Source organism: Heterodontus francisci, chromosome 4 (genome assembly GCF_036365525.1).
Source record: "Heterodontus francisci isolate sHetFra1 chromosome 4, sHetFra1.hap1, whole genome shotgun sequence".
In the NCBI taxonomy this organism is placed as follows: Eukaryota; Metazoa; Chordata; class Chondrichthyes; order Heterodontiformes; family Heterodontidae; genus Heterodontus; species Heterodontus francisci.
Genome location: NC_090374.1, coordinates 108,968,661 through 108,992,296, shown reverse-complemented (window position 1 = coordinate 108,992,296; position 23,636 = coordinate 108,968,661). Strand labels below are relative to the sequence as shown.

The following is a 23,636-nucleotide window of genomic DNA, read 5'->3' as shown; positions in this document are numbered from 1 at the left end:
CCAAACCTCATGATGACCCCAGTACCTCAGGCAGAAAATCTTTCATAAGGTATTTTAAATAAGCTTAAAACATTTTTTTAAATGAAGTAAACAAGGCAGACCTAATGCCTTTCAAAGGCAGCAACTTTCAATGAATTGTGTGAGAAATAACTAGCTGTATGAGTCTATTTAGGAAATTTGGCCCCATCTACCTGTTAGATTGGCCTGATGCCCAGCTGAACAAATAAACTACACAGGTCCTGCTTGGTAAACACACAACGCATTGAAGCAAAAATGATCATTAGCGTACACACAAGCTTCCTTGGAATATTCTTCAACAGCAAAACCTAAATAATTGTGAAATGCTGTCTCTTTTGGGATTGCTCTTCAGCAATAGTTTAATTTTTTTGGGTGCAGTAGCCTCGCAATTAAACCAAATATACCCATGCACTCAGCCAAGTCCATTCAGCAAACAGCCCATAAGATAAATGTAGTAACTTGAAAATATTTTAGACATGACAATAACTGCCTTGTGAAAATGATGAAGATGTAGGTGTCTAAAATGTATCTAATTAAGTTAATTCAGTTGAGCTTGTCAGTTTTCATGAAGTTTACAGAAGAGCCATTTAACACAAGTTCTCCCGAAACGAATTGGAGCTTACTTTGCTTCCAGTGCCAGTGCTATAATTCCAGCAGCCATTGGTGCAGAAGCAGAGGTTCCTGTGTGGCTGTCTGTACATCGCTGCCTGAGGTCAGTTGTGATCTGAAACAAATTGTCCAAAATCATTTATTTAAAAAGTCCTCTCTACATTTTCCACTCCAAAAAATCTAAACTGCTGCAATTTAAATAGTAGGAATTCTGATCCAGTTGTAGCTTACACAAATTTGACTTTTTGTTTTGCATAGCCAAAAGTAAACTTCCCAACTTTAAAAAATGCATAATTACAGGTGGCTAAGCAGTGCATAATGAAGAGGCATGGCATGTATTTCCATACTCCCCTCTCCCATCCCTAACTTTATTGGGAACAATATTTCCCTCCCGATGGGAGCCACAAATAAAAGGGAACCAAAGTTGAGGAATTATTTTTGCCACTAATGGGAAGAGACTGAGACAGAAGCAAATTTTCTACTGGTATTAAAAATGGAAAACTGTTTGTGCTCATTAAGGAAGAAAGTAAACATGTAGATTTTTTTTTTAAATTAACCACAGACTTCAAGTGTTGAGAAACCAAAGTCATGGTGGGGCAAACAATGGCTCAATTTGGCCTGATATCCAAGCCTTGCAGGTATTCGTTTTGTACTTTTTGTTTGAAAAGTTGACTACATATCTGAGGCTGAAGCTACAGAAATAACATTCCAGGTTTATGAAATAAGATTGAAAATTTTAAGAAAATTGAAAATATCTGAAATATGTGTCAAAGGTTTCACTATTGTTCATGTCTAGAAGTTTGACTTTTTAAAAACTATGTGTTTACCTACAAATACAATTCTACTCACCATTTTATTGCTAACTCTGCACCTTGCGCCCATGTGGACAATGACATAAACTGGTCACATTTTAATATTCAAATTAACTATTAAGGGCACCATGACTCATTGAAAATTGTGCAGCTTTGATAATTTATTTTTTTTATTTGCTCCTGGTGTGTTGATGCTGAGAATTCTGCATTTAATGCCCATACAAATTTGCTGAAATGCTTTCCGTGGATCTTCTCCTTGATCCACAAGAACCCTTACTACGATGGTGCTCCCATAATGGCGAAGATCGGGAATTCAGGATTTTATGCAACAGTGGCATCGAAGTTACAATGGTGTGCAACTTAGCAACCTTATCACCTCAGACATCCCTCCGATGACATGGCCACTCTCATCCATCTAATTGATTCAGGGGTGTAGATTAGTCAGGGGTGTTGATTAAGCAGACTGTCCAGTCCTGGATAGCAGGATTCAACGACCTGTCTGTGCACAGATACGAATGTCCACGGTAAAAAAAAATTGAGGTCAGTGACTGGTAATTTCACGGATGAGAAATTTCCCATTGGCTTTTTCTTTCCGAGCAGACTGCGTCTAAAAAAAACTCAACTGGCAGTTTCACAGCTGACAGGTGCTCACAGCAGAACAGCGGTTTTCAAACTTCGGACAGCTTTGCAGTTTTCGGACGGGATCCAACTTTCTTTTACAAACCCACCAGAAAACTATGAGGCTGTCCAAAGTTCAGGAACTGGTGTTCGGCCCTCAGCACCTCTCGGTTGTGAAACTGCCAGTTGTGATTGAAAAAAAAAATGGACAACCCCGAAGCTGCTCTGCAAGAGAGAGAGGGGGGGACAGATAGAGGGACAAGGGTGGCGAGAGAAGTGGAGCGAGAGAAGGGGGGGGGGAGAGAGAGGGGCGAGAGAAGGGGGGGGGAGAGAGAGGGCGAGAGAAGGGGGGGGGAGAGGGGGGGGGACAGATAGAGGGACAAGGGTGGCGAGAGAGGTGGAGCGAGAGAAGGGGGGGGGGAGAGAGAGGGCGAGAGAAGGGGGGGGGAGAGAGAGGGCGAGAGAAGGGGGGGGGGGAGAGAGAGGGCGAGAGAAGGGGGGGGGGAGAGAGAGGGCGAGAGAAGGGGGGGGAGAGAGAGGGCGAGAGAAGGGGGGGGGGAGAGAGAGGGCGAGAGAAGGGGGGGAGAGAGTGGGCGAGAGAAGGGGGGGAGAGAGTGGGCGAGAGAAGGGGGGGAGAGAGTGGGCGAGAGAAGGGGGGGAGAGAGTGGGCGAGAGAAGAAGGGGGGGGGAGTGGGCGAGAGAAGAAGGGGGGGGAAGTGGGCGAGAGAAGGGGGGGGAGTGGGCGAGAGAAGGGGGGGGAGTGGGCGAGAGAAGGGGGGGGAGTGGGCGAGAGAAGGGGGGGGAGTGGGCGAGAGAAGGGGGGGGAGTGGGCGAGAGAAGGGGGGGGAGTGGGCGAGAGAAGGGGGGGGAGTGGGCGAGAGAAGGGGGGGGAGTGGGCGAGAGAAGGGGGGGGAGTGGGCGAGAGAAGGGGGGGGGAGTGGGCGAGAGAAGGGGGGGGAGTGGGCGAGAGAAGGGGGGGGAGTGGGCGAGAGAAGGGGGGGGAGTGGGCGAGAGAAGGGGGGGGAGTGGGCGAGAGAAGGGGGGGGAGTGGGCGAGAGAAGGGGGGGGAGTGGGCGAGAGAAGGGGGGGGAGTGGGCGAGAGAAGGGGGGGGAGTGGGCGAGAGAAGGGGGGGGAGTGGGCGAGAGAAGGGGGGGGAGTGGGCGAGAGAAGGGGGGGGAGTGGGCGAGAGAAGGGGGGGGAGTGGGCGAGAGAAGGGGGGGGAGTGGGCGAGAGAAGGGGGGGGAGTGGGCGAGAGAAGGGGGGGGAGTGGGCGAGAGAAGGGGGGGGAGTGGGCGAGAGAAGGGGGGGGAGTGGGCGAGAGAAGGGGGGGGAGTGGGCGAGAGAAGGGGGGGGAGTGGGCGAGAGAAGGGGGGGGAGTGGGCGAGAGAAGGGGGGGGAGTGGGCGAGAGAAGGGGGGGGAGTGGGCGAGAGAAGGGGGGGGAGTGGGCGAGAGAAGGGGGGGGAGTGGGCGAGAGAAGGGGGGGGAGTGGGCGAGAGAAGGGGGGGGAGTGGGCGAGAGAAGGGGGGGGAGTGGGCGAGAGAAGGGGGGGGAGTGGGCGAGAGAAGGGGGGGGAGTGGGCGAGAGAAGGGGGGGGAGTGGGCGAGAGAAGGGGGGGGAGTGGGCGAGAGAAGGGGGGGGAGTGGGCGAGAGAAGGGGGGGGAGTGGGCGAGAGAAGGGGGGGGAGTGGGCGAGAGAAGGGGGGGGAGTGGGCGAGAGAAGGGGGGGGAGTGGGCGAGAGAAGGGGGGGGAGTGGGCGAGAGAAGGGGGGGGAGTGGGCGAGAGAAGGGGGGGGAGTGGGCGAGAGAAGGGGGGGGAGTGGGCGAGAGAAGGGGGGGGAGTGGGCGAGAGAAGGGGGGGGAGTGGGCGAGAGAAGGGGGGGGAGTGGGCGAGAGAAGGGGGGGGAGTGGGCGAGAGAAGGGGGGGGAGTGGGCGAGAGAAGGGGGGGGAGTGGGCGAGAGAAGGGGGGGGAGTGGGCGAGAGAAGGGGGGGGAGTGGGCGAGAGAAGGGGGGGGAGTGGGCGAGAGAAGGGGGGGGAGTGGGCGAGAGAAGGGGGGGGGAGTGGGCGAGAGAAGGGGGGGGGAGTGGGCGAGAGAAGGGGGGGGGAGTGGGCGAGAGAAGGGGGGGGGAGTGGGCGAGAGAAGGGGGGGGGAGTGGGCGAGAGAAGGGGGGGGGAGTGGGCGAGAGAAGGGGGGGGGAGTGGGCGAGAGAAGGGGGGGGGAGTGGGCGAGAGAAGGGGGGGGGAGTGGGCGAGAGAAGGGGGGGGGAGTGGGCGAGAGAAGGGGGGGGGAGTGGGCGAGAGAAGGGGGGGGGAGTGGGCGAGAGAAGGGGGGGGAGTGGGCGAGAGAAGGGGGGGGGAGTGGGCGAGAGAAGGGGGGGGAGTGGGCGAGAGAAGGGGGGGGAGTGGGCGAGAGAAGGGGGGGGAGTGGGCGAGAGAAGGGGGGGGAGTGGGCGAGAGAAGGGGGGGGAGTGGGCGAGAGAAGGGGGGGGGAGTGGGCGAGAGAAGGGGGGGGGAGTGGGCGAGAGAAGGGGGGGGAGTGGGCGAGAGAAGGGGGGGGGAGTGGGCGAGAGAAGGGGGGGGGGAGTGGGCGAGAGAAGGGGGGGGGAGTGGGCGAGAGAAGGGGGGGGGAGTGGGCGAGAGAAGGGGGGGGGAGTGGGCGAGAGAAGGGGGGGAGTGGGCGAGAGAAGGGGGGGAGTGGGCGAGAGAAGGGGGGAGAGGGCGAGAGAGAGAGCAGGGGACAAAGAGAGGGGTCAGGGGAGAGGAAGGGAGAGGGAGGGAGGGAGAGAGGGAGGGAGGGGAGAGGGGGGTCTGGGCAGGGAGACGTTGTGGGGGAGAGGTGGAGCAAGAGAAGGGAGGAACCAGGGGGGCGAAGGTGAGGCGGTTGGGGGTTTGGGGAGGAGGGGGTGAATAAACATGATTACTCCTGACAGAGGCACATCGACCTGAAATACTCCACATCACTCCAATGTGCGGGTAGACATTTGCGACTTGTGAAAAGAGAGTGCTAATAGTTGTGTTAAAAAACAAAGCATTAGTTAATACAACTTTTAGTACTCCCTTTGCCTTTGTTCCGTGACATCTTTGTCATTAATCCTCTCCTGCCCTCTCACATACCTTCCCTTTTGTTCTTGCCCCCACCCCCTTTTCACATGCTCAAAGCCTATTATATATCTAATCTTTTCCAGTTCTGATGCAAAGTCACAGACCTGAAATGTCTTCAGACCCATACTACAAGCAGGTGGAGAAGTTGCACAAACATTGACCATCACAGGTTATACGGTCTTGAGACAACAGTCTCGGTCTTGAGGGCGGCACAGTGTCGCAGTGGTTAGCATCGCAGCCTCACAGCTCCAGGGACCCGGGTTCAATTCTGGGTACTGCCTGTGTGGAGTTTGCAAGTTCTCCGTGTCTGCGTGGGTTTTCTCCGGGTGCTCCGGTTTCCTCCCACAAGCCAAAAGACTTGCAGGTTGGTAGGTAAATTGGCCATTCTAAATTGTCCCTAGTATAGGTAGGTGGTAGGGAAATATAGGGACAGGTGGGGATGTGGTAGGAATATGGGATTAGTGTAGGATTAGTATAAATGGGTGGTTGATGGTCGGCACAGACTCGGTGGGCCGAAGGGCCTGTTTCAGTGCTGTATCTCTAAAACTAAAAACTAAAACAACAGTGTGAGAAATAGTCAGTCTTCCTATTGCTGATTTTTCCACTGCCTCACCCCAATAACCATAACAATAATTCTCGTGTTTCATGGTTTATTGGATGAATTTGACAGTGTGAATCCACTGAGGTCATCGGATAAGGCCCACCTACCAGGTGTAAAGAGCAGTTAATAAATAATGGGCTTTATTAATAGGGGCATAGAGTACAAGAGCAAGGAAGTTATGTTGAACTTGTATAAGACACTAGTTTGGCCTCAGCTAGAGTATTGCACCCAGTTCTGGGTGCCGCACTTTAGGAAAGACGAGAGGGCATTGGAAAAAGTGCAGAAAAGATTCACAAGAATGGTTTCAGGGATGAGGAACTGCAGTTATGAAGATAGATTAGAGAAGTTAGGATTGTTTTCCTTGAAGAGAAGGCTGAGAAGTGATTTTATAGAGGTATTCAAAAATCATGAGGGGTCTGGACAGAGTAGATACAGAGAAACTGTTCCCATTCATGAAAGGATCGAGAATGAGAGGGTACAGATCTCAAGTATTTGGTAAGAGGAGGAAAAGTGCCAAACCTTTCACGCAAAGTGTGACTAAGGGCTGGAATGTGCTGCCTGAGAACTTGATGGAGACAGGTGCAATTGAAGCAAAGTTATATGAAAAAGAAGAAAGTGCCAGGTTACAGGGAGAAGGCAAGAGAATGGAACTGAGTGAATTGCTCTTTCATCGAGCCGGTGCAGTCACAATGGCTGAATGGCCTCCTTCTGCACTATAACAGTTCTGTGATTTTGAGTTGAACCACTCTTTGCCGAACCCATCGCATTTGCAGCCAAGTTGCTGATATGGCTGGTCCAGTTAAACTTCTGGTTAATGGTGACCATCTTCTCGATTTTAATGGTGGTGCACTAGAGATGGAGGTGAAAGGGCTTTTTCATTTGGCAGACTACCAATACCTGGTACTTACGTGCCGCAAAATTTTTCTGCCACTTGTCATCCAAGCCTGGATATTGTCCATTTACTGCTTAGGGTGGAATGGACGGCTACATAATTGGAGGTATCATGAATGGAATAGAACTTCATGGAAATATCAGCAAACAGCCCCATTCCAAACCTTATGAAGAAGGAAGGTTATTGATGAAGTAGCGAAAGATTTTATTTTTTATTTATTTAGAGATACAGCACTGAAACAGGCCCTTCGGCCCACCGAGTCTGTGCCGACCAACAACCACCCATTTATACTAACCCATAATCCCATATTCCCTACCACCTACCTACACTAGGGGAAATTTACAATGGCCAATTTACCTATCAACCTGCAAGTCTTTGGCTGTGGGAGGAAGCCGGAGCACCCGGTGAAAACCCACGCAGTCACAGGGAGAACTTGCAAACTCCGCACAGGCAGTACCCAGAATTGAACCCGAGTCCCTGGAGCTGTGAGGCTGTGGTGCTAACCACGGTGCCACTGTCCCGATGATCGGGTTGAGGGGCTGCCCTGAGGAACTTGTGCAGCAACATCCTTGGGCAGCAATGACTCATTTCGACAACAGCCACAATCATCTTGCTTTGCGTCCGGTAGGACTCCAGCCAATGCAGTGTTTTCCCCTTGACCCCCACTGACAAGAGTTTTGCCAAGACTTCTAGGCACCATACTGAGTCAAATGCTTCCATGATATCAGTCAGTTACTCTCACCTCTCCTCTGGCATTCAGTTCTTGCATCCATGTCTGGATCAAGGCTGTGATGAGTTGAGAAGGGTGGTTCTGGTGAGGAGATAATTGGTAGCACTATTGCTGATTCCTTCCACCAATTTACTGATAATTGGGAGAAGACCATTAGCAGAAACATAATCTGGCCAGTTATCCCCCCGATTTTATTTTTTTTTAGATAAAGTTGGGACAAACAGGAACAATCTTCCACGTTGCTGATACTAATATCAGAGTGGAGTATTTGGTTGGGGAAGAGGGGAGGGGCAGCGAGTTCTGGTCTGGCTGGACTTCAGCATTACAGCATGGATTTTGTCAGGGCCCATAACCTTTGGTGTATCCAGTATGCTAAGCTGCTTCTTAATATCACGTAGGCTGGACAACTATGATGGTGGAGAACCTCAGAAGATGCTGAATGGGATTGCCCACATTGGCGAGAGGCATTAGCAAAATTTTAGACTTACATCTTGTGGTCATATGCTGGCCTCAACCACTGTTGAGGATGGGGATGCTCATGAAGCCTCCTCCTCCTTTTGCTATTTGACTGATTACCACATCTAGCCACAATTAGCTGTGAACAGAGTGACAAAGCTTGGCTCTGAACCACTGGTTGTGGGACTGTTTAGCTCTGTCTAAAGCCTGCTGCACTTGGTGTCTAATATGTAGGTACCTACACCTGATTTGAAGATGTGCTAGATACTGCACTTGTTTCTATATTCTCCATTGAGTCTGTGTTGGTTTCCCAGCACGTAATAAGTAAGCATGTAGAAAAACTGGAAAATTGCATGAATCAGAATTCTTGGAAAGGATACACAGGAGACTTAAGAGAATGGTACCAGAGACACTGGAGAAGCTTGGATTGTTCTCTTTAGAGCAAAGAAGGTTAATGGAGATTTAATAGAGGTGTTCAAAATTTTGAAGGATCTTGATAGCATAGATAAGGAAAAACAGTTTCCACTGGCAGGAGGGTTGGTAACCAAAGAACACAGATTTAAGATAATTGACAAAAGAACCGGAGGAAGAGGAGGAGAATTTTTTTACACTTTGCATGTTATGATGATCGGGAATGCACCGTCTGAAAGAATACAATTAACTGGATAGCTCTTTCAAAGACCAGGCATGGGCATTGTGGGCCAAAGAGCCTCCTTCTGTGCTGTATAATTCCATGCTCACTTTCTGTGCTGATTTAATGCTCCTTAATAAAATACAATATTGGCGCCTCAACCTACAAATTTACTGCTTTTATACTTGACGCAAGTTTGTGAGGTGAATAACTCTCACTGAAGAAAAGATTCCAACTGCAAATCAGCAATTCAGGAGAACAGAAATTGAAATAAAAACAGAAAATGCTGGCAATGCACAGTATATTTGTCAGCATCATCTTCAGGTGTCGACCCGATCAGAACAGTTTGCATGTCCTTCATCTTTACGGGTGTTAACTGGCCTGTGTACTTACAGCTTTTATTCTAGATTTGCAATTCCTTTTTTTTTTGCCAAGAATGCAAAGAAAAAAGGGTAAAGTCAACAGAATTTTTTAAAGAAAACATCACATGGCTCCAAGTCTGCTAATCCCAACCCCATCTTTTGTGTCAGCATTGTAATGTGAACAAGGCAGCAGAACAGATGACTGTGTCTGGCTGCCCCCCACTTCCTAAGACTAAAGAAATCATAGCCACACATATACCAGGAAGATCCCAGGTCCAATCTCTGATCAATTGCTGAGTTAGGTGTTCTCAGCTGGGACACAAGTATTCATACTACAACTGACTACTGCACTCCTGGATCAGGAAGAGAATAATTAGCCAGAGTTTCTGTTCCTAATTTCTTTCTTTTCTTTTGGGCCTCCTTATCTCGAGAGACAATGGATACGCGCCTGGAGGTGGTCAGTGGTTTGTGAAGCAGCGCCTGGAGTGGCTATAAAGGCCAATTGGACTTATAACCCGTAACTGCTGCCTTCCGTGTTGTTTCAGTCGCTGTGAGGCAACTATGGAGTGACCTCTCCATGGCGCATGCCTGGGCAAATTTATGGAGGTTGAGAGTTGCCCAGTCGTCAAAACCCCCCTCTCGGCCTTTCTGGTGGGGTCCAAAGGAGTGCAGGACACGACGTTTGGCACCAGTATGGCTGCAGGAACTGCCGGAAACATGCCAAAGGTGACACATGACCGCCTACGGGGTTCCGCTCCGGATTTTCTGTTAGGGTTTACTCCCTTAGCCTTGGTCTCTCCAGAGACGCCCACAAGGCAGTGGGGTTGTTGGGGCCCCTACACAGGTGTAGGATGGTGCCGGTGGGAGGAGGGGATGCAAGGGGGAGGGGTAGAGGGAGGGGGTGGGGGGGGGGTGCAGGGGAAGGGGGTGCGGGGTGAAGATGGTGCGAGGGGGGGGCGGGCTGGGACGGGGTTGTGAGGGGGTGAGCTGAGAGGGTGGAGCAGGGAAGGGGACGGGGGTGGGGGGGGTGGAAGGGGGGTAAAGGGGGGGGGAGGGGGGGTGGAATCTGGTGCAGGTAATAAGCCATTTCCTCAGTGCCCACCATCGACGTCCGGAAAGCTCATCCACGTCCTTCGGGAGGTGAAGCATCATTTGGCAGACTTAGAGGTGATTACATTTGCTAAGGGTTTTTTTTTTTGCAGTGGCTTAAATAAAGGCATGCAGCATTGCCGACAGTGCGCTGCAGATGCTCTCCGAGCCATCTCCCGCGGGCGCTTTGAAGTTGCGGCCGGCGGGGCCGTTCGTGGATGTTTTGGGTGTTCGGGGCACCTTTTCACAGGACTTCTCTCGGGTCCCGCAGCTCCTTCTTCCTAATTGCTATAAGTATAAGTCTCAGACATGAATAATGACCTTTTGTTGAGGTACTGGAAGAACTGTATCCAGTAAGGAATTAATACCTTTAGGAGAGACAGTATAGGAAGAAAGTTGAGGGGCAGGAAAATAAAGGGATAGTAGCAGTTCTGTATCTTTGCAAAGTCAAGACTTGCAGAACGCAAGTATTATAAAAGGATATAAGTTGTATGATAGGTCAATTATAAAGACTTGGAATTATATAACAAAGCCCTCACAAAATACTTCAAACAGCACAAACATTTGAATTGGAATTATTCAAATAAGGCAGACTCAGGACACTTCTGTTTGTACAGCTCTTAGTAAATCCATCGGATATGAAGAAACTAACTGTACATACGTTACAGACTAGATTTCACAAAGGACAAAGGACAATCTCTCAACAAGTGCATGCTGTGGGGCTTCACATTGTGCTAAGCAAGGATGACGTTCCAAGTGAACTTTACTAAATTACCATCTCCAAGACTGAGCCTGGTTCCGACTGAGATGTGTTCTAATAACCACATAAGAAATGTGCCAGTACAGCGAGCATATATGGACCAAGTTCATTAGTAATAACCTGCTGGGATGATTTTTAAAAAAAGTTCTCATTCAGACCTGCCAAGAAATCTGCTAGTGTAGTAGAGTCTAAAACAATTAAGTGTTTTGGGAAAACGTTATTAAAATAAACACATACAGTAGTTATAGCAACTTTAAAACTGTCCTCATTGAGGGCTGCCTAGTGGCTCAGCTGGTAAAGGCATTAAACAGCCAAGCCCTAGAGGAAGGTTATAGCTTCGATTTTCCAGGCTATGATGGGTTAGTTTATTCATGCCGAGGTAGCATTAAAGTTTCTTTGGTTAGTGTCACCACTCCTGGGCCAGGGAGCAGACGTCAGCCAGGCAACCTGATCTTGAACTTTGCCCCGTCAAACGGCCTTTTCTTCCCGCTCCCCATTATTTTTATAATTAATGCACACGAGTGTTCAAATAAACTTAAAAGAATTTTTATGCCCCTATGATTTTTCTCCCAGGTAGCCAGCAGGAGATGGTAAAAGAGGGGGGGGGGGGGGGGGGGGGGTGTGGCATTGTTAATCAAAGAGAGTATTACGGCGGCAGAAAGGACGTTTGAGGACTCGTCTACTGAGGTAGTCTGGGCCGAGGTTAGAAACAGGAGAGGTCACCCTGTTGGGAGTTTTCTATAGACCTCCAAATAGTTCCAGAGATGTAGAGGAAAGGATAGCAAAGATGATTCTCGACAGTAGCGAGAGTAACAGGGTAGTGGTTATGGGGGACTTTAACTTTCCAAATATTGACTGGAAATACTATAGTTCGAGTACTTTAGATGGGTCTGTTTTTGTCCAGTGTGTGCAGGAGGGTTTTCTGACACAGTATGTAGACAGGCCAACCAGGGGCGATGCCACATTGGATTTGGTACTGGGTAATGAACCCGGCCAGGTGTTAGATTTAGAAGTTGGTGAGCACTTTGGTGATAGTGATCACAATTCGGTTAGGTTTACCTTAGCGATGGGCAGGGACAGGCATATACAGCAGGGCAAGAATTATAGCTGGGGGAAAGGAAATTATGATGCGATTAGGCAAGATTTAGGATGCGTAGGATGGGGTAGGAAACTGCAGGGGATGGGCACAATCGAAATGTGGAGCTTATTCAAGGAGCAGCTACTGCGTGTCCTTGATAAGTATGTACCTGTCAGGCAGGGAGGAAGTTGCCGAGCGAGGGAGCAGTGGTTTACTAAAGAAGTTGAAGAGCTTGTCAAGAGGAAGAAGAAGGCTTATGTTAGGATGAGACGTGAAGGCTCAGTTAGGGCGCTTGAGTGTTACAAGCTAGCCAGGAAGGATCTAAAGGGAAAGATAAGAAGAGCGAGGAGAGGACACGAGAAGTCATTGGCGGATAGGATCAAGGAAAACCCTAAGGCTTTCTATAGGTATATCAGGAATAAAAGAATGACTAGAGATAGGTTAGGGCCAATCAAGGATAGTAGTGGGAAGTTGTGTGTGGAATCGGAGGAGATAGGGGAAGTGTTAAATGAATATTTTTCGTCAGTATTTACAGTGGATAAAGAAAATGTTGTCGAGGAGAATACTGAGATACAGACTACTAGGCTAGATGGGATTGAGGTTCACAAGGAGGAGGTGTTAGCAATTTTGGAAAGTGTGAAAATAGATAAGTCCCCTGGGCCAGATGGGATTTATCCTAGGATTCTCTGGGAAGCTAGGGAGGAGATTGCAGAGCCTTTGTCCTTGATCTTTATGTCGTCATTGTCGACAGGAATAGTGCCGGAAGACTGGAGGATAGCAAATGTTGTCCCCTTGTTCAAGAAGGGGAGTAGAGACAGCCCTGGTAATTATAGACCTGTGAGCCTTACTTCGGTTGTAAGAGATAGGATTTATAATCATCTTGAAAAGAATAAGTTCATTCGAGATAGTCAGCACGGTTTTGTGAAGGGTAGGTCGTGCCTCACAAACCTTATTGAGTTTTTCGAGAAGGTGACCAAACAGGTGGATGAGGGTAAAGCCGTGGATGTGGTCTATATGGATTTCAGTAAGGCGTTTGATAAGGTTCCCCACGGCAGGCTATTGCAGAAAATACAGAAGTATGGGATTGAAGGTGAATTAGTGCTTTGCATCAGAAATTGGCTAACTGAAAGAAGACAGAGGGTGGTGGTTGATGGTAAATGTTCATCCTGGAGTATAGTTTCTAGTGGTGTACCGCAAGGATCTGTTTTGGGGCCACTGCTGTTCGTCATTTTTATAAATGACCTGGATGAGGGTGTAGAAGGGTGGGTTAGTAAATTTGCGGATGACACGAAGGTCGGTGGAGTTGTGAATAGTGCCGAAGGATGTTGTAGGGTACAGAGGGACATAGATAGGCTGCAGAGCTGGGCTGAGAGATGGCAAATGGAGTTTAATGCGGAAAAGTGTGAGGTGATTCACTTCGGAAGGAGTAACAGGATTGCAGAATACTGGGCTAATGGGAAGATTCTTGGTAGTGTAGATGAGCAGAGAGATCTTGGTGTCCAGGTACATAAATCCCTGAAAGTTGCCACCCAGGTTAATAGAGCTGTTAAGAAGGCATATGGTGCGTTAGCTTTTATTAGTAGGGGGATCGAGTTTCGGAGCCACGAGGTCATGCTGCAGCTGTACAGAACTCTGATGCGGCCGCACCTGGAGTATTGCGTGCAGTTCTGGTCACCGCATTATAGGAAGGATGTGGAAGCTTTGGAAAAGGTGCAGAGGAGATTTACTAGGATGTTGCCTGGTATGGAGGGAAGGTCTTACGAGGAAAGGCTGAGGGACTTGAGGTAGTTTTCGTTAGAGAGAAGGAGGAGGAGAGGTGACTTAATAGAGACATATAAGATAATCAGAGGGTTGGACAGGGTGGATAGTGAGAGGCTTTTTCCTCGGATGGTGATGGCAAACACGAGGGGACATAGCTTTAAGTTGAGGGGTGATAGATATAGGACAGATGTTAGAGGTACTACTCAGAGAGTAGTAGGGGCGTGGAACGCCCTGCCTGCAACAGTAGTAGACTCGCCAACTTTAAGGGCATTTAAGTGGTCATTGGATAGACATATGGATGAAAATGGAATAGTGTAGGTCAGATGGTTTCACATGTCGGCGCAACATCGAGGGCTGAAGGGCCTGTACTGCGCTGTAATGTTCTATGTTCTATGAGATTAATCTTTAAGTCCTGGAGACTTCAGGGCAACCCTAGACTGTTGGTAACCCTTTGCTCTCTATCCAAGCCTCATACTTTGGCCACTTGACACTGGAGGACAAGGGTCAGCAGACCTGTACCCGAGCAAGAAGCTATTGCTGTCATGAGAATGTGGAAGAAAATTGGCAAAGGGAAAAGAAAAAACATCCTTCCATAGAAACTGTTCACAACAACTCAGCAATGACAACTGAGGAAAGTTCTGGCCCCAGCTATTAAATAAACTGTGTATTCTCATCCCTACACAAGATGAATTTTGATCCAGCCCAGCTTTGTTAGGTACTCTTTTCATATATTCTTTTGCAGAAGGATCTAGAGTTCTGATGAAAGGTTACCTGAAACGTCAACTCGATTTCTCGCCCTACAGATGCTGCCTGACCTGTTGAGTATTTCCAGCATTTTCTGTTTTTGTTTCAGATTTCCAGCATCCGCAATATTTTGCTTTTCTATAAATCATGTTCATTTTGCAAGGAGTTTGAACCTTTCTAAAAGTCAAATTGCATAACTCCCATTGCTACTGCCAATATTTTGTTACTGCATCACTGCTTGGAAATTGTTACTTTCAAAAGGGAATTTGATAAGCACCTGAAGAGTTAAAATTTGCAGGGCTCTGGGGAAAGGGTATTTTTTTAATTATTCCTTTATGGGATGTGGGCGTTGCTGGCTATGCCAGCATTTATTACCCATCCATAATTGCCCTTGAGAAGGTGGTGGTGAGATGCCTTCTTGAACTGCTGCAGTCCATGTGGTGTACGTACACCCACAGTTTGAAAGGGAATTCCAGGATTTGGATCCAGCGACAGTGAAGGAACGGTGATATAGTTCCAAGTCAGGATGGTGTGTGACTTGGACGGGAACTTGCAGGTGGTGGTGTTCCCACGCATTTGCTGCCCTTGTTCTTCTAGGTGGTAGAGATCGTGGGTTTGGAAGGGGCTGTCTAAGGAACCTTGGTGTGTTGCTGCAGTGCATCTTGTAGATGGTATACACTGCTGCCACTGTGCGTCGGTGGTGGAGGGAGTGAATGTTTGTGAATGGGGAGCTAATCAAGTGGGTTGCTTTGTCCTCGATGGTTTCGAGCTTCTTGAGTGTTGTTGGAACTACACCCATCCAGGCAAGTGTATTCCATCACACTCCTGACTCGTGTCTTGTAGATAGTGGACAGACTTTGGGGAGTCAGGATTCCTAGCCTCTGACCTGCTCTTGTAGCCACAGTATTTATATGGTAACTCCAGTTCAGTTTCTGGTCAATGGTAGCCCCAGGATGTTGATAGTATTAGAATTAGAACATTACAGCGCAGTACAGGCCCTTCGGCCCTCGATAGTGTGGGATTATCGTAATGCCATTGAATGTCAAAGGAATATGGTTAGATTCTCTCTTGTTGTAGATGGCCATTGCCTGGCACTTGCCAGGCATGAATGTTACTTGCCACTTATCAGTGTGGGGGACTGGGACCAGCTGAGTTTCTCTTGCAGAGAGCCAGCACCGTCACAACAGGCCAAATGGCCTCCTTCTGTGCTGTGACCATTATATGATTCTATGACTCAACATATTTTTCCCTTTATTGTGCTGCTGTACATTGTATAACAGGTTACCGACATCATTATACTCCCAAAGTAATTCATTGTGCAAAGCACTTTTGAGACACTGATGAGATGATAAAGTACGAAACAGATGTAGTATCATTTATATTTAAAGAAATTTTTTTTACATGATTTAAAGTTTTCGAGTAAATCATGAATGAGTCTGAGATGTTCAAAACCAATTGATGAGTTGATAACTAAAAAGCATAAAGTCTATGACTATGACATAAGGAAAAGAGGAAGAGGTCAACAATAGCTTGTATTTATATACCGCCTTTAACATAATAAAATGCCCCAAGGTGCTTCACAGGAGCATTAGAAAGCAAAATTTGATACTCCACCACATATGATGTTAGGGCAGGTGACCAAATGCTTGATCAAACAAGGAGTTTTAAGGAGTGTCTTAAAGGAGGAAAGAGGGAGAGAAGTTTTGGGGAGGGAATTCCAGAGCTTGGGCCTGAAGGCAGCTGAAGATATGGCCACCAATGTTGGAGCAATTAAAATCTAGGATGTTCAAGAAGCCAGAATTAGATGAGCACAGATACCTCAGAGGGTCAGGAGAAATACATACAGGACAGTTAAAATATGAAATGACCTATTAGAAACATTGCAGGAATCAGAATGTATAATTAGCTTTTAAAAGTAAAGTGGATAACTATTTGAAAATGAAAATTTAAAAGTGTATCCAGAATGGGTAGAAGAATGGGACAAATTGGGCAACTGTTTAAAAGCCAGCAGAGGCTTAATGAGCTGAATATCCCCTCTCTGCTGTAGAATTCTGCAGGTCTATGCACTTCTGGCTTGTTTGCTACTTAAACTCACTTGTCTCAGTTACTCGTACTTTCTCCTTTTGAGATCGCAACTAATAGTTATTTAAATGGTGGAACCTCTTCTGCTGTACTCAGTTCTCCAGGGTCTTCAAGCTGAGTGTTCCAAGAATACTTCATTAACATTACAGGGAGCAATTCAGACCAAAGTCACTGCAGCAGGAATGCAGCAACCACACATGTGCGCAATCCCTCACAGAGTTCCAAGTTGTGCTTATGATGGCATTTCTAGCTGAAGCCCTTCCCTGATAGCCACCAAGAATGCATACTTGGCCTTTTTGGGTTGTTTCAGTACATAGCCTGCCTGTAGCCATTATAAGGTGTTGGCTCACAGCATCCAGTGTCATGGGCAGATCCACTTGCTGATAGCACTACTTTTCCTCCAATAGAGGAGCCACCTAATGAAGTGAGTTTTCAAGCTGCCTGAGGTGCGGGTGCTGCTTGACTTATAGTGTAAGGGGGTGCTCCACCAGCATCACTGTAGTACAAATTTGGTATGAGAAAGTAACAGGAGAGAAAAATAGACAACTCTCCGTGGTATCGCAGGACAAAGTTGGGGGCAGAGCATAGATTTTCACCAGCTCCACTGGGTGGTAGCACCCCAACACTACAGAGGAAAATGCCACACCCCATTCCCACACCCTATCTAGCTAATGCCATCCCAAAAGGGGCCTCCAACAGGTAGCCAGATGTCTGGCAGATTCTGGACCCTTTTAATATGCAAATTATGGCCCTATGACATTCAGAGAACCCTAATTACCATTTGTGGAAAAAAAAATTAGGTGGTACAGTCAAAATGGATCAGAAATGCCAATTTTAAGAATGGATTTGTGGGATCTGGCGGAGCAGCGCTTCCCCGGGGTCTACAAGAATAATGTGGGCTGCTGCTACCCCAGGGCTCCCGCCTTCTGCGATCATCCCACCATATCCCCACTCCAGGGTCCACCTCACTGCTGGCTCGATTGGCCTCTGATCTGCTGGATGTTGTGCTGTTCTGGAGTCTATACTGAGCTGGACTGGGGGAACATGCTTAATGCCTGTAGTTTGTTGTCAGCTTGGTAATGAAGCCCAGCTCTCAAAATGGACTATATCTCCCTCAGGAAATACCAGGCAGTCAGCCACCACATTTTGCTGGTCTCCATATTGAGTCCATCCTATTCTGAACGAATTACAACTTCCACAAGACTATTTATGACAAGTTGTTATGGTTGAAGACAGGCATCTTCAATTCTGTATCAACAATTTTGAATGAGTACAGTTTGGGGAAATGTAAATAGGGATGGGGTGAGCAGGAGGGAGGAAAGGAAAGGAAGCTTACTATTTTTCTGTCGTAAGATTCTCCACTGCTATAGGTAGTAGCAAGGGTTGACGAGCATTCTTCCAAGTACCAGGGCTTCTTTCCACTCTCAGCTGTACTACTGATGGAGATTGTGTAGATGCTGTTGGTATAACCATCACAGGAACAGTGATCTCGGCTACGACCACCATTACCAGATGCCCACACATAGATGGATCCCAAACCTTCACGGCCCTGTTAAGATAAAAATATTGCCGCAAATTACATTTTCAAGCAGTTGTCTTTAGAGTTGTTCAGTTCAGAAGAGAAAAATGCTTTGCCTATTCAGAAACATGCTAACTTGACAGGAGAGAAATAAATGGTCAAACTATCATGCCAACAGGTTTAAGATTTCAGGCTTTACTGTGTCAAGATCACCAGTCCTTCATATAATGACGGAACAAAGAGAACTAGAGCTTTTCTTATGACAGCACTTCTACAACTATATCAAGTATCATCTTTACAAAAAAACTACCTTCATCACAAATACCTTGTCATTTTCCCTATTTAAAATAATGGAGCTAAAATCAATAGCAAAAAAAATTGCAATGCTGGAAAAAGTGCTAGAACTATTCCAATCAGGCAGCATCTGTGGAGAGAACAGGTGAATTCATGCATCAGGTGCAGAACCTTTCTTTAAATGTTTGTTTTGAGGAAGGGTCTGCACCCAAAACATCAACCCCTCTGTTCTCTCCATAAAATGCTGCTTAATCTGAGTGTTTCCACCTTTTTCAGTTTTGTTAAAGATCAACAGCAGTTCTGTATTGTATAGATTTCATTGTACAATATCAAACAATGAGTAACACATAGTCAGTGACATTCCAACACTTAACTCCAATAACTAATGCTACTGAAGAGGATACATTGTATTGGTAAGGAAAAACGTGAATCTGTGACAATTAAATCTTAAGTTTCAAGATAAGCTCATCAAAGGCTATAACTAATTAATACAAACAAGAAAACATTACAAAAGAACTACTAGAAGCAGTATGTATGAACATTTCCCAAAATGGATATAAATTACATGTACTTTTTTTTTTTAAAGTACAACACTCCACACACGAAGAGAAAAGTGGATATTCTAAGTTAGGAAGGGAGACACATGTATTGGTATCTAGAACAGATACCGTATTCTATTTGTAAGGCACATAAACAATAGAAGATAGAAATCTATAAAAACAAAATATGAATGATACCCATTTAAATGTTCTTGTTTTTTACTGCCTAATCCACAGCAGATCAATCAGGACACAACATCTGAAGGGGAGGTAGTTTTTGGTCAGAAGGCAGATTTGAATTGTTGCTACTGCTCAGATAGATATTTGGAATGTTTATAAATGACTCACCGTAGTAAGGATTGATTTTTTTTAAAAATCCCTACAACTGTGAATCATTTCTAAACATTCATTTAAAAAAATCAATGCCACAAGTATAAAATTTATTGGCAGACACAATAGATAAATATACACACAGACAGATAGATGGATGTAGACTAGACTTCCTGAATGAATACATTGTAGATGCAGCTTGGCAGAATTTTCCCATTCCTTGAAGTCATTTTCTCTACCACCATTCCCATAGCAAATAATTTTTGGAGGTTATAGGCAAAAAAAAAAAAAATGAGGTTTGGCCGTTGGTCAAAAATACATAATCCAATGATGCTGAAGCTGCCCTATTTGGCAATGGAATTGCTTGGAATGAACTGTGGCTAATGGAAATGACACAGTGCAGTAGGTGGTCGAGTTACTTTCTCTAATTTAAGGTACAGTGACTTGATGATGCCAGAGGAGTGCAAATATTCTCATCTATCTTATTATTTCTGACAGCAAAGTGTTTACGCCTGTCACACTGTTGAAAAGCTTTACTTTATCCTGGCACTGCCAGCTGTCATCCTAGAAAGCACCCAAACTCGTGCGTCAGCAAAGCTTGCAACAAAATAGCGATCTATACCTTCAGCAGAGCAGGCACAGTGACAAGCCCTGTCATGCCAATTTATTGCATACATTCCTTCCAGCTTATCTCTGCATCGGCCACCATGCCTAACATGCATAACCAGTGTCACATGAAATATTTCTACTCCCCAGCACTGCAAAGAATAGAAATAACAGAATGCTGACACCAAAAATATACAAACCTATTTAACAACAAATAAATTATTGCACTGGTAACGACTCAGTTAACATGGGCGCAAGCTATTTCGTATCTTGTGAAACAGGTAACAATATCAAGATCAGCTTCCTTCCAGTGATGACTTACAAATCTCTGCAATACCTTTTTTAAAAAAAAACATGTTAGTTTATTGAAAAATATCAGCATGTTTTAAACTTACCACAGTTTAAGGACTGTAAATTGGTCATGATGAGAACCGTTAACCATACATCTCTCCTTCAGAATTGCCAAATATTCATTTTTTTCAACCTCAAATTGCACCGGGTCAGAAAAATACCTGCATTATTCCTGGATGAAATTACAGATCATCTCATCTGCCCCAATCGGTATATGGGGAAGGGGTGTGGGTAGTGGTGGAGGTGCAAGCTGGGCTGATTACTTCCTCTTTACATTTCAAAAGCTCTTTTATCATCACTCTGGCATCAATGGAATCAGTGTATTTACAGTCTGCTCACATGCATTTTTCATTTTCCCAACCCTTCAGCCTCGGCAAGTTTTTGCTAAGCTCCTGAACCTTTAAATAGTGCCTTTCTTGCAACTGGTCGTTGAAATTGTCATTGCAAAGTGAGCGCAATTAAAGCCATGTATGGAAATAGAGAAGGTGGATCGCATCTTTCCATTTTCTTCCGAATGGGAAGTGAATCTTGCCAAAGTAGTAAAATAACCTTGCCAGTGACAGAGAACCTAGTTTAGAAATTCATGGGTACAAGCTAGTGCTTGACTCATTTTGCAAGTACACCAAAGCCCTCTGCTTCTAAACGAGCCTTAGGTAACAAGATTTCACTTTTACAAGCTTGTCATTATCGAAAAGTGACCTAATATTCCAGTTAAGACTGGGTCAATCCTGATGAGTTGTTTGGGGTTTCCTAAATGTTTTAACTATTGAAAATGTTTAAAAGTGTACTTTTTACTGCTGTACCATAAGTTAGTTTTGCATTTTCCTCGAGTTTAAAATGCTTGCAGTGTTATAAAAATATATGTTCCTTACATCAATGCTTTTTACATTAAAATATTATTTTTTTTATTCCTTTTATGGGGATGTAGGAATCGCTGGCCAGGCCAGCATTTATTGCCCATCCATAATTGCCCTTGAGAAGGTGGTGGTGAGATGCCTTCTTGAACTGCTGAAGTCAATGTAGGGTAGGGATACCCACAATGCTGTTAGGAAGGGACTTCCAGGATTTTGACCAAGCAACAGTGAAGGAACTGCGATATACTTCCAAGTCAGGATGGTGTGGGGCTTGGAGGGGAACTTGCAGGTGGTGGTGTTCCCATGCATCTGCCGCCCTTGTCTCTCTAGGTGGTAGAGGTCGCAGGTTTGGAAGATGCTGTCTAAGGAGCCTTGGTACGTTGCTGCAGTGCATCTTGTAGATGGTACACAATGCTGCCACTGTGCGTCGGTGGTTGACTGAGTTAATGTTTGTGGATGGGGTGCCAATCAAGTGGACTGCTTTGTCCTCGATGGTTTCGAGCTTCTGGAGTCTTGTTGGAGCTACACCCATCCAGGCAAGTGGCGTGTGTTCCATCGCACTCCTGACATGTGCCTTGTAGATGGTGGACAGGATTTGGGGAGTCAGGAGATGAGTTACTCGCCGCAGGACTCCTAGCCTCTGACCTGCTCTTGTAGCCACGGCATTTATATGGCTACTCCAGTTCAGTTTCTGGTCGATGGTAACCCCCAGGATGACGATAGTGGGGGATTCAGCGATTGTAATGCCATTGAATGTCAAAGAGAGATGGTTAGATTCTCTCTTGTTGGAGATGGCAATTGCCTGGCACTTATGTAACAAGTAACAGTTGTGCCACACATCAACCCAAGCCTGGATATTGTCCAGGTCTTGCTGCATTTCTACAGGGACTGCTTCAGTATCCAAGGAATTGTGAATGGTGCTGAACATTGTGTAATCATCAGCAAACATCCCCAATTCTGACCTTATGATTGAAAGAAAGTCAGTGATGAAGCAGCTGAAGATGGTTGGGCCTAGGACACTACCCTGATGAGCTCCTACAGTGATATCCTAGAGCTCAGATGATTGACCTCCAACAACCACAACCATCTTCCTTTGCGCTAGGTATGACTCCAACTAGCTTTCCAAGTTTTCCCCATGATACCCACTGACTCGAAATTTGCTAGGGCTCCTTGATCAAATGCTGCCTTGATGTCAAGGGCAGTCACTCTCACCTCGAGTTCAGCTCTTTTGTCCATGTTTGAACCTAGGCTGTAATGAGGTCTGGAGCTGAGTGGCACTGACAGAACCCAAACTGAGCATCACTGAGCAGGTTATTGCTAAGCAAGTGCCACTTGATAGCACTGTCATGACACCTTTCATCACTTTTACTAATGATCCAGAGTAGACTGATGGGGCGTAATTGGCCGGGTTGGATTTGTCCTGCTTTTTGTGTACAGGACATACCTGGGCAATTTTTCACATTGCCAGGTAGATGCCAGTGTTGTAGTTGTACTGAAACAGCTCAGCAAGTTCTAGAGCACAGGTCTTCAGTATTATTGCTATTACTGCCGGAATGTTGTCAGGGCCCATAGCCTTTGCAGCATCCAGTGCCTTCAGTCTTTTCTTGATATCACATGGAGTGAATTGAATTGGCGAAGACTGGCATCTGTGATGCTGGGGACTTCAGAAAGAGGCCAAAATGGATGATCAACTGGGTACTTCTAGCTGAAGATTGTTGCAAATGCTTCAGCCTTATCTTTTGCACTGATATGCTGGGCTCCCCCATCATTGAGAATGGGGATATTTGTGGAGCCTCCTCCTCCTGTTAGTTAATTGTCCACCACCATTCACGGCTGGATGAGGCAGGACTGCAGAGCTTAGATCTGATCTGTTGATTGTGGGATTGCTTAGCTCTGTCTATCACATGCTGCTTACGCTGTTTTGCACACAAGTAGTCCTGGGTTGTAGCTTCACCTGGTTGTCCTCTCATTTTGAAGTATGCCTGGTCCTGCTCCTGGCATGCCCTCCTACACTCCACATTGAACCAGGGTTGATCCCCCAGCTTGATGGTAATGGTAGAGTGAGGGATATGCTGGACATGAGGTTACAGATTGCGCTCCAGTACAATTCTGCTGCTGCTGATGACCCGCAGTGCCTCATAGATGCCCAGTTTTGCATTGCTAGATCTGTTCGAAGTCTATCCCATTTAGCACGGTGGTAGTGCCACACAACACGATGGAGGGCATCCTCAATGTTCGGGACGAGGTCAAGTATGTTTTTCCCTCACCACCTGCTGCAGACCCAATCTAGCAGCTATGTCCTTTAGGACTCGGCCAGCTGGGTCAATAGAGGTGCTACCGAACCACTCTTGGTTATAGACACTGAAGTCTCCCAACTAGAGTACATTCTGCACCCTTGCCACCCTCAGTGCTTCCTCCAAGTGGTGTTCAACTTGGAGGAGTACTGATTCATCAGCTGAGGGGGATGGAGGAGGCTGCTGGAGGGCAATAGCAGGAGGATTCCATGCCCATGTTTGACCTGATGTATGAGACTTCATGGGGTCTGGAGTCAATGCTGAGGACTCTCAGGGCAACTCCCTCCCAACTGTATACCACTGTGCCACCACCTCTGCTGGGTCTGTCCTGCAGGTGGGACAGGACATACCCAGGGATGGTGATGGCGGTGTCTGGGACCTTGTCTGTAAGGTATGATTCAGTGAGTATGACCGTCAGGCTGTTGCTTGACTAATCTGTGGGACAGCTCTCCCAACTTTGGCACAAGTGCCCAGATGTTCATAAGGAGGACGTTGCAGGGTTGG

At 46.8% G+C, this 23,636-nt stretch overlaps 1 protein-coding gene across 4 annotated transcripts in view; it reads right to left on the bottom strand.

Moving 5' to 3' along the window:
• Nucleotides 1-23,636, bottom strand: part of pcsk5b (proprotein convertase subtilisin/kexin type 5b) — a 503,063-nt gene that overhangs the window by 310,711 nt on the left and 168,716 nt on the right. For all 4 annotated transcript variants that reach the window (XM_068029979.1, XM_068029980.1, XM_068029981.1 and 1 more), the window contains exons 8-9: nucleotides 17,682-17,894; nucleotides 642-742 (exon numbers count right to left, since the gene is read on the bottom strand). In XM_068029979.1, coding sequence (XP_067886080.1) covers nucleotides 642-742; nucleotides 17,682-17,894 — 314 coding nt within the window. The remainder of the gene's footprint in view (nucleotides 1-641; nucleotides 743-17,681; nucleotides 17,895-23,636) is intronic.